We start from the raw sequence: 20,195 nt of genomic DNA on the forward strand, positions 1-20,195 counted from the left end.
CAGCGTTACGTAAAGCCGAGGTGATCCTGCCCCGCGGTAACATCTGCATCGAGACTGCGAGGCCGAGGCCACGGTAACTCCCACAATGCTTCTGTTTTTACCTCTGCTGCTTCTAACACTACAAACGTGCCTTCTCCTGCATACGAGGTCACGGCTCTCATTCTATCGTATGTGGGCCGACCCGGAGGAGCCTGAGTGCTGCACGCCTGTGAAGACAATCTGTTTTTAGTCACTTTCACACCTGATGACTGTCGACGTTCACTTGCTCCTCTCACTCCTTGAACGCTCATTTCCTCGACTCCCTCAAGGCTGCAGATAAACCGAGAGGTGCAAAACCTTATTAAGTAAAAAAACACACACACACACAAAAAAAACACTAGCCTGCTGTTGCATTAACTCATAACGATTTGTAAAGGAAAACATTTGAGTAAATGCACCATGGCGTGTAGCGGTAACTCAATGTGAGCGTGCTGTAGTGATGAGGGGATATTCAGAACATGTGCAGCCGCAGATGACACCAATCTGGGAACGGTTCACCTCGCGACCCTTGGGGAATCAAACTGTGAGTGTGTGCGCCGGCCACCGATGAGTCAGGAGGAGAAACGTGCACTTGCTCCTTTCACGTTTCCCAATAATCGGCAGTATCTCATTCCAGACACGACGTACTGCCTTGGATTTCCAATAGTGAAATATGATAAAGCATGTCTGATTCACACTTCTGTTGATGAAGGACAACACCCAAAGTATCCACTGCCCCTGAGTTTCCAACTGATTCATGGACAGAATAATGAAAGCTGACTTGCACTGCACATTTCTTTGTTTAGCTCCTGCTTTGTGGAAGGCAGATGCCTCTTGCCATTATATTGAAAGTTTATTTATTTGCAACCAAAATGTCTAACGTACGGCCCGTGCTCGCGTAGGAATGTGTAGGTGGATTCAAAGAAATCCCAGATTTTCAGCTGAACTTACCGAGCTTACTATGGGTTTTTTTGCGTAGTTTTGAGAGTGGAGGGAGTCATGGGAAAAGTGCCAGGCTCTCTCAAATCCAATGAAATGTAGAACAAAAACAAACAGGGCTTATATTACCACATCCTGACAGTCGTTCTGGTTCTGACAGTTGCCATCTGGGTAACTCTCCTGTTTCCATTCTTGATTTGCTGAGCTTATGTTTTACTGTGTTAGTCATCCGCTGCATTTTAGACAACGCAAAAAAAGCATTATCGCTGCTTGCTTTTATGTGTAATTTCAGTCTAGAGCCTACATGATTACTCAGGAAATTAGTTGGACTGTGTGTATGTGTACACCAGTCATGCATAACATTATGACCACCTTCCTAATATTGTGTAGGTCTCCAATTGTGCCTCCAAAACAGTTGTAACTCATCAGATAACGGACATGGGCTTTCTGGGGGCGTCCTGTGGTGTCTGGTAACAGCATTGTTGGGGGGGGCCTTTGGGTCCTATGGGTTAAAGGAAAGACCCTCTGTGGGTCATTCCACAAATACTTGTTCAGTTTAGGATCAGTTTGGAGGCCAGGTCACCTCAAGCCAAGCCCCTGCCTACTATATGTTCTATGTTAAACTCGGCCTAGTGCTGTTTATAAATATACGTTATCATTATTATTGCATTCAATATTAAGCTCAATATTAAGCTATTAATATTGCTATTATTCAGATAATACAAAGGTTCAAATATTCAGAAACATAGTTATGCAGTAATATAACTGTATATATATCCATTTTTCTCTTTGCTAAAATATGTTGGATTCATGTTAATATGTATTCAAAGAAATTTCAACCAATCAACCATAGATTTTGTGACCCCCCTGCTGTGCCTGCAGAGGGGGTGTCTGGTCTGGTCTCGGTGGGTGCTAGATGTTTAAGTAACATCAACATGAATGTCAGGTCCAAACGTTTCGCCGCAGAACATTGAATTGTCAAAAGATGGTCAATGGTACTTACTTCTACATACTACTACTTCTGTCTGGAAATGGAATGGAAATATGTGTTATTACATTCACATATTTTTCAGTCGCAAAATGAAGACACAATTAGATTTTATTGCACATGCTATTTTCGTTGGAACAAGTTCATGTTCCTTAAAATCAGAGCACTGATGTAAGTAGTCCAAGAGAAGGGTACTGAGACGACAGACCCTCTATGGTTTCTCTCTGTTGGTGCAAAGGGGTAGATGGTAATCACGATTTTTCCTAATGTCCAACATAAGTTGACGACCTGATTCATGAACGTGACATTTCCATAGACTTCAGTGTTCTCCCAAGTTGACAGATCTCAATCTCAAACGTTTACCTGGTAAACGCGAAGGAATGATGTGCTACACTCATGTTAACGCAAAGCTGAGGAACGTTTCCGACATGCGAAGGAATGCCTGACAGCAGGAAGTACTGATTCTGGAGAGCAAAGAGAGAGAGGCCCTGTGCGGTATTATTCTCGGCAGAGTTATTCTCAGTTCCTTGGTATTGTACTGACGGCCCACCTGCAGACCTGCGGCTCGGGCTGCAAGAGCTGTTACATTTCACTGGTACATTCATGAATCTATATGTGTTTGCAAGGAGTCATGTCAAGTCTACGCAGTCCGCAGATGAATGGATTGATGGGATTTAGATTTTTTTTTTATGTAGCGTCAATTCTCATTCTTGTCTCAAGACAGTTTAGAAAGCCCAGGATCTGAAATCGATAAGATAGATAGATTTGCATCACAATTTGCATTACGATTTGCATCCCTAACACCTCCCAGCTAACTATTAGCTTGAAAAACAAATTCCCTACACACACAATCGCCTAAGTTGTGACCAAGTATTTACCTATGATTAAGAGACGTTTTTAGAACACACACTATGTTTATCTCCTGGGTATACGTTATGTCTCCTGTGGCCCAGTCCTCTCACTTGAGCGTTGCTGACGTTGCTGTAGGGACCCACATCATGTCGCAGCAGATGGGGGACGCGGAGCTCCGGTTATCGCGTATGAACAAAGAAGAGAAAAGACTGTACACACACGCACAATCAGCACATGCAGGCCTCCCGTCTGTTCTCCTCGCTGCTCATATGTGATTTTTTCAGCTCTTTTGCGGAGGCTGATAAATGGAGAAGCCGCTCTTGTGGCTCTTACTTGCTTGCATTGATAGTAATGTCTAGAGCAAGAAGTATAATTCCAACCTCAGGGCTAGAAATTTTCACTTTCCAATAATTGGGCTTCCCACACTGAAGCACACCAGCCTGGAGATAAAAGTGAAGCGGAAGAAACAGACTACAAATCTCCCCACAGAATGGACGCGTTGACTTATTTTTTAAAGAACTCTGGAAACAGGCCAGTGGATATTCAAGGGAGAGCGTTGCGTGTTTTTTTTATACGTGAACCTTGAAACACCTAAGTGAACCTGAAATCGATGCTTCTCCGTGGAAGTTTTGATGTGGTGGGTCTCCGGATCAATGGCGGCACAGGTCTCGCGGGTTTGTGCGGCGGGTGTGGGTGAGAGATGAAACAGAAATATACGTTCACATATTAATAAATGATGGCAATGAGGCTTTTTATGTCAAACTTGCAGGGGCATCAAAGAGAGAATTGCCAGTGATAAGCTCTGGAGACAAATGTATTCATGCATGCAGTATAAGTGAATATGAAATAAAGTAAATTACGTAATGACAACCCAAAAAATATGCAAGATGGTTAACATTCATTGATCATTATCTCGCTATCGTTACTAAAGATGCTCTAATCAGATTTCAGTCTTCTATGAACATAGAGTGGGAGGTTATGAGTATATAATAATTTCTTATACATGACTAAATGATTCAATACCCCATGTAATGTAATTTAAAAGGTGTAATGGGGAGTTGTTATTATGATTATGGCTAAAAGTCACTATGAGGCTGTGTGCTAGGAAGCGGTCACCTAGAGGTGAGCCAGCGACTGCGCACTTCATTCGAAGAGAAAAACATTGTTTTTTTGAAGGGCTTATCTTGTAATTATGACCCACTGTCTGTTACTTCTGTTTGCTCATCTCATGAGAACCGAGCTCATCATCATGAGATCTGGACCTCATTAGAAACCAAAAGCATCATGTGGCCGCCCCGATATAATCTGTTTTTATTTCCTCCTTGGTTTGTGATAAAAATGACCTAACTTCATTAAACATTAAACAAAAAGTTGAATGTGTTTCAATAAGCAGGAAGTATATTGCTGCCATTGCCGCGGGGCTAAAACCCAACCATCTGTTGGATGTACTCATGAATGCTACCCAATTACTTTTATGTAGGAGAAAACATAAATTCTGTGACATTTCTTCGGCCTATTAGTTGGTTTTGGATGGACAATGGAGAATGTGATATTCCCAGAAAATGTAACACTCAATCTAAAAATATGTGTATCATGTCTGAGTTCAGATCTGGCTGAGTTATGACTCAGTCAAGCAGAATTTTTTTTTTTTTTTTTTGACACTGTAAGCGAACTTCACGCTGTTTTAAAACACCTACATGCACTTCACCCTCTCATACCCTGTACAATCCTTTTCATGAGGATAATGCGCGCTAATGGTACAAATTGGAGCCTAAAACATACTTTAAATAAACCATTAAGATGAAGGCACACATGTATGAGCTGCATACAAACCATAGGGTTGCCAAGCAAGGCCAGGCCATCTGTGGTTAGAAGTAATCTCTAGTCTAGGTCTAAGTCTGTTTACACTGGGCAATTGTGAAGAAAGCCGGTCGCAGAAGAAGAAGAAGGTTAATGGAGCTGCTAGAACCGTATCTGCACCAGAAGTAGTGCAAACATTACGTATGAGATTAAAAAATGTAGTATTGTCCCTGTGGTTGTTGTTTGAAATGCCAGTCTGCCGCATGAACGACTCTTGTTTATTTTATGACGTAATAGGTCAACCGGAAAGCAAGCCATATTAACATGGTATTGACCCGCTGAAAAGACACATATCGCCACCTAGTGTGGAGGAGGAGAACACGTTCCCGTGAGTTATTAGATTTTTTCCAACTGTGTAAACTGAAAGAAAGTCAGAAAGTCGAATTTTGAGCATAGTTCGATTAAGCTCTGCATGTAAACGCAACTATTGTGATGTCACAGTGACGTAGGCCATGAAGGGTCTATATACACGGCATATGGAGTCACCACCAACCTCCTCTTTTTCATCTACCTTGATAGTCTCATCTACCACTCAGTCTTCAGCCATTGCAGCAAAGATGATGTAATCGGTCATGCGGCTTCACGCGTGTTGTTTTGCATAGCCTCAATGTTAACTTGACAAATAAGGTTCAAGACCTTAAGAGTAGGTTAACTGAAACGCCTAAATATAAGAAAGCATCTGCTCTCAATAAAAGCTACAGTGAATTCTCTACTTAACCCTCTTAAATCTTTCTATAAATATTTTCATTTCTTGTCTGTATGTTGAACTAAACTTCTAAAACCCTACTTATTTTTATTTTATTTACCTATATAATAGCAAGGGCCAGGCATTGCAATAGTAATGTAATATCATCATAATGATACTGCTGGATGATACAAATGTATTACAAAATCATTAGTATGTAAGCACCACTTATATCAGTTCTTTTTATGTTTTTATATTGCCAGTGTTTGCTTGACATTGTCCTTGATGTTCGCATTCATCACGTGTCTGAGGAACCCAACGAGTCTCTTCAGAGAGTAAAAAGCCTCATCTACAGTCTGTGTGCCTCCCGTGCAAGAAGAATGATTTTAACTCCGTTTGAATGTCTCTTGAGATTGCGCACATATGAAAATGCTCTGTAGAGTGAGAGGCCTGTTAGGCTGCTGTATGAATTGGCTTTCCTTGGTCTGCTCTGGGAGGAAGAGCCCACTTTCTTTTCCTTCCTAATGAGCTGCTGCTGGAGATGACAGGCAGCTCCTCCACCGGCTCCAATCATTATTCCCTCATACATGCCGACCACACTGCATGCCCATGTAGCTCATGCATGAGTGCATATGTGCAGCCACTCCCCTAGCCCTCTACTACAAAGGGACGGTAAATAGATACGGCGCGTTAAATGAACGCTCGGGAAATCCACTCTGAATTGGCTAAGGGACAATCATTTACTACTGAACTGAGACAAACAGTGTTAATGAAAAACAGAGGCAAGCATCCATTTGTTTCAACATTTTGCCATTGCTAAATAATAGGCCGGGCGAAAAGGCAAACAGAGCATTTGCACACATTGAGCCAGTTGCCAATATACGTTAGAATAACAGGAAGGCATGTGGTGCCCTTCAGTCTCCGCCAATGGGGCCCCTAAATGTTCGAGAAAGCAAATGGCTTCCTTGATGATGAAATTAAAATCGCATGGGGATGCTGAACCATAATTCAGTTTCCTCGATTTGAAATTAGATTCACGAAAAGACTATTTGGAGGACAGACAGCTTTGTTATGTGCAGTCATTCCGTCCCAATGGTGGTGTTAAATCTTATGGCAGTAGTCTCACTGCACGACGCATTTCCATTCACTGTGTCCTTCATCGATAAGGTTTTGGGCTTCTCTGCAAAATAATCGAGTATGAGTTCAGTGTCTTCTTATGTAACTATGATGTTATTCATAAAATGTATCAGGCTCCTCGTCTGCTGTATTATATTACCCACACTGACACCTTGTGTGTGTACAGTGCCATAACTTAAGCAGGGATATCTGTCCAGAATCACACAGACAAATGAAACTGACCTATTGACCTATCATCCCTATGTTGTATAAATGTAGAGGCAAACATACAGGTATGTTCATATAATATAGAATATTGTGGATTTCCTATGTACACTACACTATTATACATATATCCAGTGCTCAGGAACTATAGTACGTACACAAAAGAGAACTGAAAAGAACCAAATAGGGAAAAAAAACAGACAAAATATAGATCTATATACAGTTTGTATTAACATTGCCGCTTGAAATTATGACTAAAAACATAAACAGATACTCACACAAGCCGTGACAGTAGATAAAGAGAAACCAATTAAACAAATACAGATATATTACGCTCTCTTGGTGTGTTTCCTCAAATGAACTGCTTGGTTCAGGTGCTTCCACGACTTTTCTACTAAATTAAGGTCAGGACTTTGACGTGTCCATTCCAAAACATTTGATTAGTTAGTTCTTCAACCATTCTTTTGACAGGACTTGCGTGCCAGACAGATGTCCTGACATCCATCCAGAATTCATTAGTCCGTCAATGATGACACGGGTAACTGAGCAACACCTGAGTCTCCTCAGTCAGTAGCTGATTGGAAACACTTCTGAACAGGTGGGCTCTAAATTGGTCTTGAAATTAACATGTAACCGTAGAAGAGCAATTTCTTAGGCATGTGATTGGCTCATTTTCTTGAATAGACAAATACACAAGTATAATATTTCATATGTTTGACTTTGGCCTTTGTCTACTTGAGCCATTTATATGCAGAAGTGTAGAAAATTTAGCACTGCACTGTAGCGCTGTATATATCTACATGTACATGATACAATATAATAATCCTATGCTATTATACCTAATTCTTATTATTGTCACTTATTATGTAGGAAATTAAATGATAAAATTACATCCTGCTTGTGCACACATGTAAGTTTTAAAACAGTAAAATAAATCAGATTTGTCAATTTAAAAGATGCTGTGAAAGAGAATTTAAATGAGCATCACATTAAACTGGAGCACATATTAGCCAATGGATGCCTCCGATCCGTGTTTTTAAGGACAACCACATTATATATGTCGGCATACAACAAACTTTTCGTTCTAAACACACTGTAATTCATTGGTATGTTGATGGAGGCGCATTGCATTTGAATCTGTTGCAGCACTACTTGTAGATGATGCCATTAACGAAGTGGAGGCAAATATTCTCTTTCAGTGTCGCTGTAAAACAACATTAAGGAATATTAATCACGCGAGACGGCTGTTCATTTCCAGCGCGCACAAGAGCAACAAAGCAGCTTAGTCAACACAACATGGGAATAACACAGAGGCACAGGTGTCTCATGTAAAGCTTTTGTGTACATCAGCTTCCAGCTTCATATAGTGTGATCGACAAGCTCATTCTCCCCCTTCGCCACACTCCATTTCATTTGATTTAACAGCCGGAGGCTGTCGCGCACGTATACGGAGCCGAGTGAGGCTGCTCCGTGGATTGATCTTACTGCTGCTTTGCGTAGGATGGTTCATGTCTGCTGTCCTCTTTGATTGCTTGTTTATTCCCCAAACCAGCCGGAAGCCTGAGCAGCACTGCGTGGCTCTATTCTCCTACACATTGTTGCTTTTCTTTTCCAGTGCACTTCATTAAGTTGCAAATGACTAGCTGCAACTTACTACCACACTAATGGTAACTTAGCAGTCAGTCTAATACGCAAGGTGCAGAGCAGGATTTGAAATAGACTGATAGATGACCATGAGCAGCTACACTGATTAACACACATAATTACTTAAATACATACTCACTGTAGATTTGTGTCTGTGAAAATGAAGCTGAAATGAAAAACTGAAAAGGTAAAAGCATGATTTAGAGAAATTATTTACAAAGATCTCAGATGTTGTCCGGTGCATCCTCTTTGCTTTAATAACCCTTGAGATGTGAAAGGCTGAAAGAACACTGAGGAACGATTTGTGTGGAACGAAAAACCAATTTCTGTTGAACAGCAGGAGCTCCCTACAGTGAAGTGGGGTGGTGGTAGCATGATATGGAGCTGCTTGTCAGCAGAAGCAGCAAGGGAACTGGAAAGAACTGAGAAAAAAATGCAGCCAAGTGCAAGGTAGTCATGAAGAAACCCTGCGTCAGTGTGGATGCAAAGCAAGACGACACCAAATTGGCTTTGAGACTGTCCTTACGTGACCATCCCAGAACCTGGACTTAAACTCCAAAGAACATCTTTAAAGCATCCAGAGGATAACAGCTCTCAGACACCCTCGCTCTCTCAGTCTGACAAAGCTTAAGGGGATCTGCCAAGAAGAATGGTGTAAACTGCACAAATCCATGTGTGCAAAGCCTGCAGAGATTACACAAGCAGATTGTAATAGCTGCCCACGGTGCTTCAATAAATAAAATACTGAATGACTGGTAATATAAGTGAGTTGATTTTTTTTTTTTGTATTGGCACACAGGAATTAAAAAAGTAAACATTAAATAAGTCCTGAAAAGGGAAAATGAAATACAATCTAGTATCTTCTATATCTAACCGGTACAGTTCCTCTCTTGTGTTGTTTATTTATTTTAATTATTATTTTTGAGCAGCAGGGAGGAGATCAGCACACAAGCTCTTTATTATCTGATGATTAAGATGAAATAAAAACAACAATGATCAGCTTTGACCTCCCTCAAGCAATCTCCTACAATGTGGACATAACATGGATACATATATATTTACATTAACCCGTGGAATGAGGCCCAATAAAACACAAGAGAGAATGAAATGAAGAAAACTGCTCACTGCTCCCACAGAACACAAAGGCAAGAGGGAGAGTTTTGGCGGGAGAAACACGTCGTTCCCCGAAAAAGGAACGGAGGGAACAAAGACTAATTAAGGTCCCGCCTGAGGAGGAGTAGCTCCAATCATGGACAAAACAAAAATACATTTAGTGTAATTAAACAATTGTACATATAACCCTTGTTACATACATACATCTGCATATAATTCACATCTGTTAATTTTCCTCTTTTATGTATTGTGCATTATTATTTGATATCATCAATGAACTAAGGGAAGCTAAAAAACATACAGCTCAGTTTGATATTTTTTTTGCCACATTGTCACTACAAAATGAAAGGGTGTGTAATGTGCAGCTACTGCAAATATCCATTAGGTGGCACTATTGACTGTTTTCCAGTAGATGGAAAAATACCGTGTCCGCTTGTTCGTTTCTTCACAGGCATTAGTTGTTATCGAACACGCGTAAACAGTCTGTGAATTTATCACATTGGTTCTCCATTTGTCTTTAGATGTCGCTACCATCGTGAATAGAAACCAAACAGCATTCGTAATGAAGAATAAACAACATACCTTTCGTACTGGGTTGTGATAATTGCGGGTGGGATTTGCTTCCTTTCAAATCTCGCGATACCTCCTCCTCGTTATTCTCCAAGGAGCGTGTACGCATTTTGCGTTGACGTTCTCGTGTCAATCACATACCACTACGTCCGATAATGAACGTATCCCTCTAGGTACAACTACTACTACTACTACTTGTGCCGAGTTTGAGAGAGGGAATGTCAACCGAGGAACCACTGGTCAGTGAGGCAGACGGGAACGGCGGCATAATGGGTGAGTTTAGTCAGATTTGTGAACATCCCGTTCTCTTCTGTGGGTTTAGTTGGCCATAGCCGAACGTTAGCTCCTTACGATGGTTTAGCTTTTGTTCAGGGAACAGTTTTTACTGCGGAGTCAAAAGGAATGCTCGGAAATAAAGTGGGAATTAGCCCCGGAACACCCTTGTTAGCTTAGCAGCGCTCCTCTTGCTTTCACACCGCATCAAACTTCACGTTAAAAGTGTAACGTCGTTTAGTTTTTCGAACTTCGCAGGTACACACCTCGGAAATTGTTGTGGTCTTCCGGTAAATGTGGCGCTGCGTGTTAGCTGTACATTTGGCACTTAATGTTACTTTAAAAGTAAAGTTAACCAGGTACATGCTTGTCGCTGCCGCCTACCATGTGTTGTTACATTTTTTTATATTATTATTATATAAAGAGAGTATTTCGAAAGCGTGAAATGTGAAACCCTCCTTTTTTGTATCGGTTTGTGTTAAACGTTACGGCTAGTTTTAGTGTAATGAATAATGTAACACTTGTAACTACTCAATCTTACAGATTGGCGAAGTAACGTCTGAGCTAGTTACTAAAGATCTTTGCATCTACAGAAAGTGGCTTGTGTAGGAAGTCGCTAGATAACTGCAGCTTTTTTTTTTTTAACCAATACTTTCGTTGGCTCATGTGTTAGCCAGGCATTTCCTGTGTTTTTGTCATGAGCGAGCAGCTACACAGTGAAGCCTGTTCACTGCAGGAGAAGAGTGAACTTTTTTTTTTTTTCTGCTGCACTCAAACGTACCATGAACAAGAGTCAAAGTGTATTTATCCCGACGACACGACTGTGTTTGTTAGCAGGACGTCTGGGCTACGTAAGTTAGCGTGATCTAATCAGGTGGCGAAACAGGTCAGTCTGCTAAGTCCCAGCATTATGTCAGGTGCATCATTCCCCTGACGGCAACAAAAATAAGCTTTTTAGCAAATGCCCGTGGATCACATCGCTATTAATGTTAATCTGGGCGTCTGTTAAGACTGTGGGCGGGAGACCGGCTTCAGCATTGCGATATGTTTGGGTTTTTTTATATGCTTTATCATCCGCATTAATTCACCTACATTTGGACTTAGCACCTCCCTGTACAGTTGCAGTTACCCTGCCATCCAGAAAAGAAAAGAAGAGAATTGTAATGGCCCTGAGGTCCATTGTAAAGACTTGTTTTGCCTCTGCATAATTCATAAGGAAACATCTGAGGCTATCATGGGAATAAAAACATAGGAGTGACGTGTTGTCTCTGGCGCATAGTGGCACTGACATAGCGCAGATGGGCAGGTCAGGCGTCCTGCCAGGCGAGGCTGTGTGTCAGATGGCATGGCAGTCAAATACCAGAAGGAAGTCTGTGATGATGAAGCTTAGTGCTCGAAGTTTGTGTAATAGAGTCATGGCTAAAGCTGTCAAAGGAGGAGTCTTTTCTTTACGCAAAGTAAGACCTTGGGACAGACTAGTGTGTGTAGATAAATCTGTAGATTGTGCTGTAGTGTCTTTTATTGTCAGTGTAATGTCGACTGCCTTGCTGTGCATACTGAAATAGGCCTTGCGGTGCGTTAAAGTTCGGGTGCATTCTTTTGGATCTGATTCTTGCATCACAAACGCACTTTTTTGAAATCACCATTCGATGATTGTAACCTGAAAAACATTATGCCTGTGTAGGGATGTATTGCGTTATGAAATGACTGATAAGATAAGATGATAAGAGGGCATCATTTGAATTGGAGTAGTAACGTACGGTAAGCAAAAGGTATTGTGGGGATTATTGGCAGACTGCAGCGAAGTCTTAGCCAAGTTAAAATTATGAAAGCACTTAAGTTCAACCAGATTTGAACTTTTCTTTTTATGAAACTCACTTTGCAACACAATAGATTGTTGTTCCACTGGCAGCCTCTTTTTTGAATTGGATGAAAAGAAATTATATTTGGTTGTTTTACCCACAGAGCTAGTAGCCTCTGCCAGCCGTGCCAGCTAAGCTAGTAGAAAAGCAACATTAGTCACATCAGGAGTACGAATCTCCTAGCAGTGCGATACAGTGTGTGCTGATGAAAACGTGCACCTGTCGCTGGCACACAATGACTGGCGGTTTTTATGTGGCACACAGCTGCAGCCACCGTAATCGACAGGGGCACATGTCGGCGAGGATGTCATATGCAAGCATGCGGTAGTCATCTAGCAAAAGAACACTAGCAATAAACAGTTTTCTTATGAGAGTTGAGCAGCAGTGAAATATTATCCTGGAAGCCAGACCAACTTAACCGCCCACACATTTTTTTGTGGCGGAAAGTTGGTCTGGAGTCTCTCCGTTGGGAATGGATTGCTAGTTGGCTGTAGGACTAGGCATGCAGAGGTATTTTTTCTCCCCTGTATCGGTTAAACCTGCACCATAATGGAGTGTTACCCGCCTCATATTCTGATAAAAAGTAACTCCGGTGACTCTAGGACTTAAAGTAGGCCATTCACCATGTGACACTAATGCAAAAGTGGATAGCTAAAAAGCAGCATCTTCCAGGAACTGGAAGCCATTAATGAACTGGGAAAACTGCAGCAGAGACGCATGATACGTTGTATTTGTTTGTGAATAATGACGAGTGCTTTAAACGTATGAACTGGGAGAAATGCCCACTAGAGATGTAACACTTACTGGAGCCATGTGCAGCTAAAGAACATCAGCTTTTTGATCTGTTGCAGATAATTCTGCACAGTGTCTTAGCTAAGAAATAATACACATTAACTGTATGTACATGTTATCGACAGGTCCTTACGTATGACACAAAACAACAGGTGAATGAAGTCGTCATCAAATGGGAGCATATTATTCATTATATACGAGGGATGAAAACGATAAGTTGTCATTAGGTCTACTAATGAGTCTTTAAAATAGTTGTGTAATGCCTTCTGTGCTCCTGAGATCGTCTGCCTAGCTTACGCCGTGGCCCGGAGGCTACATATTCATTTTAAAAACTTGGAACACTCCCTTTACATTTTGTATTTCCATCTCTTTGCGACTCTCTGTATTCAGCTGTGAAGGGACAGACATACTTTGATTGGAGCCACGTCACGTCAGCAGAGATGTTTGGGAGAATAACAGTGTGGGACGATGCACGAAATGTCCGAGCTCTCCTAAGGTCGTGGGAAAGGGTTTGTCAGAGAGCGCCGCTGTCCTCTCTGCTGCTGAATTCAAACTCTGGGCTCAGGGCCCTGCTGCCTCTGGGGCTGCTTGGATGTCTTTGTAACCCCAGCTTCCTGGAGGCTCACCACATTGTTTCCGGTAGTTCAGCAAACAGAAAAGTGCGCCATGCATTTCGCTGTCTGTTACAGCCAATTTCCTTCCCTGCACTGATTTCAATATTTAGTTTTCCTGATTTGGTATGATTTTGACAGCGATGCCGTAGCTTTTTATTTCCTCACTTTTGAAAAAATCCTATATTCCTTTCAAGAAATTGTGTAAATATCTTTTTTACATTTACTTTTATGCTGCCTGCTGAAATTCTGCAAGCTGTTGTCTGAAATACAAATTTATGTGCATGTGTGGTTACCGATTTGCTCAGAAATCGAAGCTTACATCCGTTTACGTGACACCTGTCCTGCAGATAATAGCGCCCCACCTGCAAAGCAGCAGAAGACAGCAGCTCAGTGGCTGTGGATGCTTTTTTTTTTTTTTTACATGATAGAGACATGATATTGTAACTGGGCCCAAATATTGTGTTGTTATTTGAAAAGCATCTTCGTGTTTCACGCGTCCCTTTGCGGCAGAAATGAGGTTATGTTTTCGGCAGCTGCGCGCCGTTTCAGGCTGAATGTTTAACTGCTCTGCTGTTCGTCAACTGTCTGCAGAGCAGGAAGCGGTTGGGTGACGGCGCCGGGATGTAAACGAGGCCGGTAGCCTGTCAGAAATGTGAAAGTATGTGTTTGCAGTTACAGTGTGAGGATGCATGTTAAGCACTCAGATTAACATTGACGGCTCTTATAAACACCTGGGAAATAAGTGCCTGGGGACACGGCGCAGTTGCTCTACTGTAGGTCTGACTCGTTGACCCATATTACTGCAGTAAGGAAATGTGCACAGGGTTTGTTTCATTGATCTCCTATGAAGCCCCCCTCCCCCAGAACTCGGTCGACTGAGGTGGTTGACGTGGCGGTCTGGTGGATGTGGTTTTGAGAAATGTACGTTGAGCCGAATGCTTTATCCCTTATTCCCTGACATGTTCAGGAATGATTATTCCACACATCAGCTAGTTTTGATGACTAAACCCGCTGCTTCTAATTGATCCAGACCGGAGAAAACACTGACATGGCGCCAGTGTCATGACTGATTACTAGTCGTGACTGTAGGGCTGCTTATCGCTGCTGGTTTCCTGAATCGACTCTAATTCACAGAGTCACGATTCCTCGATTCAGTATCAATTCATGCAGAGACATTTCTGTTTCGAAACACTTGCATTATGCTTTTTGTGCTGCAGCAGTTCCAATAAACAAGTCGACCACTGCTGAAATTCCTCCTCAGTGGTTGATAATGTAACAAATAACGTCACATCGTAACTGGAGGAGTTCAGTTCTTCACACTTGATCCTTACGAACGAAGAAAGACTATTTAACACATCATAATGTAGCTGTGATAATATGGAGGGACAGTTCTGTATCATTGGATCGTTATTGTTTGTTAAAGAGCAAGTGGGGACCTATAAAAAAATCCCAGTAAAACCTGTGCTTCAGATTCAAGGGACATCTGTGTTTTGTGTCAGCTCTCAAAGTGATATTCCGGCCTTTTCTTCGTGTTTCCATTCTGCTTATACTGACTGCCTGAGCCAGATTTCCTGTATTTCAGTAAATTGGTCAATTTAATCGTCATTCTACCAAGAACTAGCAAATCTGCCAGCATAACTAAAAAAAAACTAATTCCAGTGTCATTTAAATTTGTAACGGTTCCTCTCTCTCATTCTCTTTTATCTGGATTTGTTCCTGCCTCGTGGACCTGTCTGCTTTGACGCCTGCCCCATGTCGCTGGTTTGTCACCACAACAACCTGCCTGCTCTCCAATCCAGCTGTAAGTACTGTACTTATGTCTCATCAGCCTGCAGGGTCTGTTCCACGACTGCAGTAGAACTGGTTCAATAAGAAACTGTGTTCACCTCATTCTTCAAATTGCTACTTGTTGTTCCTTCTTATCTTTGTCACGCCTACAGCATACGTTCTATGTCATATGATGTCATATATCTAGTACACTGAATATAGTACAGACTATAAAATAAGAAATGGTTTCAATAGAGATATGACGAACCTACATCACCATCCCTAAAAAGGGTCTGTAGACAATTATTGCTGAACGACAGTGCTTAAATTGTGCTTAAAACCCCTCGATCAGTTCTATCCAACCGCACTGTATTTGCGATATTGTCGTGCCAGTATAAAATGTTTCTGAAATTGGTATTGGCAGATGGTACAATCTGCCACCCTGTGCTCATTTTCCAGTTTTCTTGGCTTTGGGCTAAAGCATGCGCTGTGTTTATTTTCGTTCTACAGCAACCAAAGAACCTGGAGGGCTATGTGGGCTTTGCAAATCTCCCCAACCAAGTTTACAGAAAATCTGTGAAGCGAGGTTTCGAGTTCACACTTATGGTAGTGGGTGAGTACCTCTCTTGTTGTACCTTTATTTTTTTTTTACACGTGTCCCTTCGAAGAAGATGATGGTGATTTGAAGAAGACGATGGCACATCCGCATAATCTGCCAGTGTATCTGTTCTTGTGTGTCTGTATTGAATTTCGCTCAGACCTCTGAAAGACTCCGTGAAAGCAAATTCCAAACGAGTGGTTGCCATTCACCGGTGCATTCAGCCCACTAGTGCTGCTTGTGTGTGTGTGTGTGTGTGTGTGTGTCTCTTGGATTGAGGGGAGGGAGGAGGTTTCCTGTCATTCCATTCATGCAGCCAAAAGTCAATGCCTGAGCAGCTGATTCGAAAGGGAGGCGCACCCACACAACCCTTCCTTTCTTTGCCGCGCCGTTGCTCGGCTACCGAATAGCACTACCTGATCAGGAAGCTGCCCTGAATGCCTGCGTGATGTCACATCCTGTCCCCTGGATTCACGGCTTATAGTGCTGTACCTGCCTCCGGGGCTGTGGAAATCAGAGCAGCCTCCTCCTTTTTGGATTTGTGCAAGTAGTCACGCCCTGGAGTTTCCCCCAACTGCACGCTCTCAGGAAAGAAGCTGTTATGTGGGAGTTTTATGTGCAGCGTGTAATTAGAATAACAGCGTTACTGGCAAAGTCACACTCTTGTCATGTCGCAGTAGGTGAAGCATCAGATAGCGTTTTAAGTTTTTTTAGGTGTTGAGGGTAGTGTTAAAAATACACTAAAGCAGTTATGGAATTTATGGGGCTTCGTGGAATTTATAGACGCATACTGGAGACAGAGACGGTGTGAAGTACATCACACACAGGTTTCTTGTGTTCAGCGCAAACTTTATTAGACGTTACAGCATTAGAGAGGAAATTTGGACCAAACCAGGTCGCTCACAGCTACAGGAAAATATGAACACATCAGAATGAATTCATGAGCTTAAGGTTTTTTTTTTGGTGATTTCATTGGAATATACCACATTTACAACTCACACCCAGTGTCCACTCATTATCTACTCTACTGTAACAAATCTAACATATTAAAATGGATAAGGGAGTCAATGAAACGATACACCATGAAAACAGATGCACGCGTCAGGAATGCTACCAGGTAGAAGATAAGTCATATCTGAAAGTTGCACTTTTTAATGTTGCATAAAAACAGTATCCGACAATAAAAGCTGGGGTTTATTTTAAAGTTCATGAGAGTCGGTTTAGATGAAGACAGGTGTGCACTGTTCCACATGAACTTGATGAGAATTTGATTCTGAATAGTCACATAATCTGTTATAATATATGTTCCAAAGTTCTGATTTGATGTATCTTTCTTGCCTTTTCTTTAATCACAAAAACCTGCAAATGTGTGCATACTTTTAGGATCTGTACACGGTAAATGAGTCAGACAAAAATGATGGGCTTAACGGTAATGAAAGTTGTTGTTTGAGGCCCTGGACCAGGAAGTAACCAGAACATGCAAAAACGTCCATGATCCTCGCAGAGCTTGAATAAAAGTTCGTATGTACATGGCACCAGAATGCGGATCTTCACAGAACACAGTGAAATATGAAGACAGGGTAAAGCAGTGTGCCAGTAAATAACACCTATTTGTCAGTTTGGGATTTTAGTGCAGCCTTGTTCACATTTTGTGATGTGTTTGGAATAAATCCCACCGTGGGCTAAATTTTAAGTATCTAGTATCTCTTATCTAGTAAAGTTGGAAAATGTTGAAATAAAGGAGTGAACGGGAGACATCACATGTACTTAGTTTAAAGGCCTGTGTGTGTGTGTGAGTAGTGTGGCTGTAGGGGAGGCCATTGTTATCGGACGGTGAAAGTGGGCCACAGACATTTGTTAGTTAAAGTCAATATTTGCCAGCGATTTCCATGTCGGTAGGAACTGACCTTGATGTTGGCCACTGCAGCCAGAGCTCATTGTGTTGAGTGATCTCTGTTGTTATCTTTTTGGGCAAAATGACGTGACGTAAGTAAGCGAGGCTTGTGGGAGGCGGCGAAATCTGTCTCTGAAGCTAGAGGAAATTGGCGGCTTTGCAAACAGATCTTTGCGTAACACTTTTGTGTCATGCCGTAGACTTGTTAAACCTTCGCTGTCTCTTGCATTTAAAGGGAAAGTCCCGTTCGTAAACACGGCGGGGAAGAGAAAATGACTGCTTTCAGGTGATGATGATGAACACGCAGAATTTCCCTTTCGAAAACCAACAGACTGCTTCACAATGCACACACATTAATAACCGGGGGTCTTGAAGGCTCTCGCAAATGATTCAACCTAATGCAGCCTCCCTGCCCCATGTCCAACTTTTCCTGCTTCCCCTCCACTAGCCTCTTGCATGCGGTGGGAAGTGCCTTTGAATAAACCCCCATGGTTTACACAGCTGCTGGAAATTTCCTTTAAAGGAAGTGAGAGAGCTGTCGGGCCTCCGCTCGGCGGGGCCGGGGCCGCCATGAGTGGCCCTCCTCTCGCTCTGCAGCCAGGATGCTCACTTCCAATGACAGTAAATGCCTTCATCAGTCATCGTTGTTTAATAGCCTGCTGTCATGAAGGACTGCAATTAAACTCTATAATAATGAGGTGCTTTCATTCATTCAGCATAATCCGTAAACATTTTGTCAGGTTCATAGAGCATCTGTATTTGTGCTGAGTGATGCAAAAAGCCTGAAAGCTGCAGCTGAACGGACTCCAAACGGTACACAAAATCAGCCACTTCGCCTACAGATTATTTATCGCTCATCATCGCGCACAACTTCACACAATAAAAACGAAACTATCCAGCTGCCTCTGTGAAGGCTGCTCGACGGAGCGAGATGGAAACGACTGCACAGCAGCGTGAGACAAGCTCCGCCTCCACACCTTTCACCTCTGTTTGAGGCCAGCTTGGCTGTACTTGAGCACGTTCTGTCACCACTTCCTCTGCTTTCATCCAGCAGTCAGTGTGATCGACACTCTGTTATAAAGGGCCGGCCACTCTGCCACCAATCATAGTAGGTTGGTACGACTTCTGTGTGTAATTTTCCCCCTAAATACACATGTAATAGGAAAAAGAGGACAGTCGCCATTGACATATACGACGGACAAACCCATCGTGATGGATGGATTCTGAACCTCGAAAATGGTCAAAGTGTTGGTTGTGCTTTACTCCGCCCACACTCGGATGCTCCAAGTACGGGCATGGGGGTCGGTGCTAGCTAACGCGGAGGCCTCGCTCAACCGAAATGTTGTCATTAGCTCAGGTGAGGACTAGCAGAGAGACCAAGGCTAGCAGCTAGCGACCTCTGGCAGCGCCCATGCGTCACCTGTCACTCAAAACGAGAACGCTCTTAATTATGCAGAATTTTAAACCGTAATAAAAAATAGACAATTGAGTTGGAAAAAAAATCACCCCGTGTGCAGTTGTCATGAATAGTGAAATTTTGCTCCGTTTTGCATCAAGCTTCAAGCAGCCACTCGATGAATTTCTGCATGGGCTTCATTGCTCAGCAACATGCACCCACGGCCTGAGCTTCCTATTATAGGGAGGTTGCAGTTTATGTAGTAGACAGGCTAAAAAAAAATACAAATAAATCATTATCATACCCTAATGTTAAACATCTGCATGATTTACGTCCTGTCCATGCAATGCATAGCCCCATTTACAGCTTGACATCCAAGCATTCATTGCTAGTGAAGCCAAAATGGAGTAAAAGACATGTGACGCCATTTTGTGAAGCTCAGCTCGACGTCTTCACTTCGCTGTCGCGGTTGAATTGTCCCGCTTCGCTGGGTAATTCTATCTCAAAATGGAGAATATTTTTCAGTCAGTCAAAGCCAATTTTCAGCTGATCAGATCTTCCGAGGCTCATTTTGGCTTCATTACGTAACGGCGCAGCCTCCTGTCAGATTGTCGACCTGCTCCCATCCAAACGGGCAGCCCACAAGCTTCGACCGAAGAAGCCACAACCGCCATCATAAGTCTAAGTCCGACGAGGTGTTTTCTTCATCCCCCCCCCCCCTTCGCGCTAGTCCTGGACTTGGACCCGGATCTCACCAGCTCTGCGGTTCAGCTGTTCTTGTCATTTGTGAGCTCGCCTAAATCAAGCTGACGTTTTTATCGCGCGCATTTCACCCACAGTTTGCTCAAAACCTCAGCCCCGTAAGAGACATGAGAGTTTGTAGCCTTGAAGAAACGTTTCCAGTCGTCCCTCGTGTTTTTATCAGACGGAGGCCGTACCCTCTTAGGATAATATTTACGACTCCGAGAATGTGTTGAGTGAAGGATCCT

General features: G+C 42.5%; 1 protein-coding gene across 2 annotated transcripts in view; it reads left to right on the forward strand.

Annotated features, from left to right (window-relative positions):
- Positions 1-10,122: 10,122 nt before the first annotated feature.
- septin7a (septin 7a) overlaps positions 10,123-20,195 on the forward strand; it is a 29,513-nt gene continuing 19,440 nt past the window's right edge. For both annotated transcript variants that reach the window (XM_047604552.1, XM_047604553.1), the window contains exons 1-3: positions 10,123-10,283; positions 10,597-10,598; positions 15,829-15,931. In XM_047604552.1, coding sequence (XP_047460508.1) covers positions 10,229-10,283; positions 10,597-10,598; positions 15,829-15,931 — 160 coding nt within the window. In that variant the 5' untranslated portion in view covers positions 10,123-10,228. The remainder of the gene's footprint in view (positions 10,284-10,596; positions 10,599-15,828; positions 15,932-20,195) is intronic.

This window comes from Mugil cephalus, chromosome 14 (assembly GCF_022458985.1).
Source record: "Mugil cephalus isolate CIBA_MC_2020 chromosome 14, CIBA_Mcephalus_1.1, whole genome shotgun sequence".
NCBI lineage: Eukaryota > Metazoa > Chordata > Actinopteri > Mugiliformes > Mugilidae > Mugil > Mugil cephalus.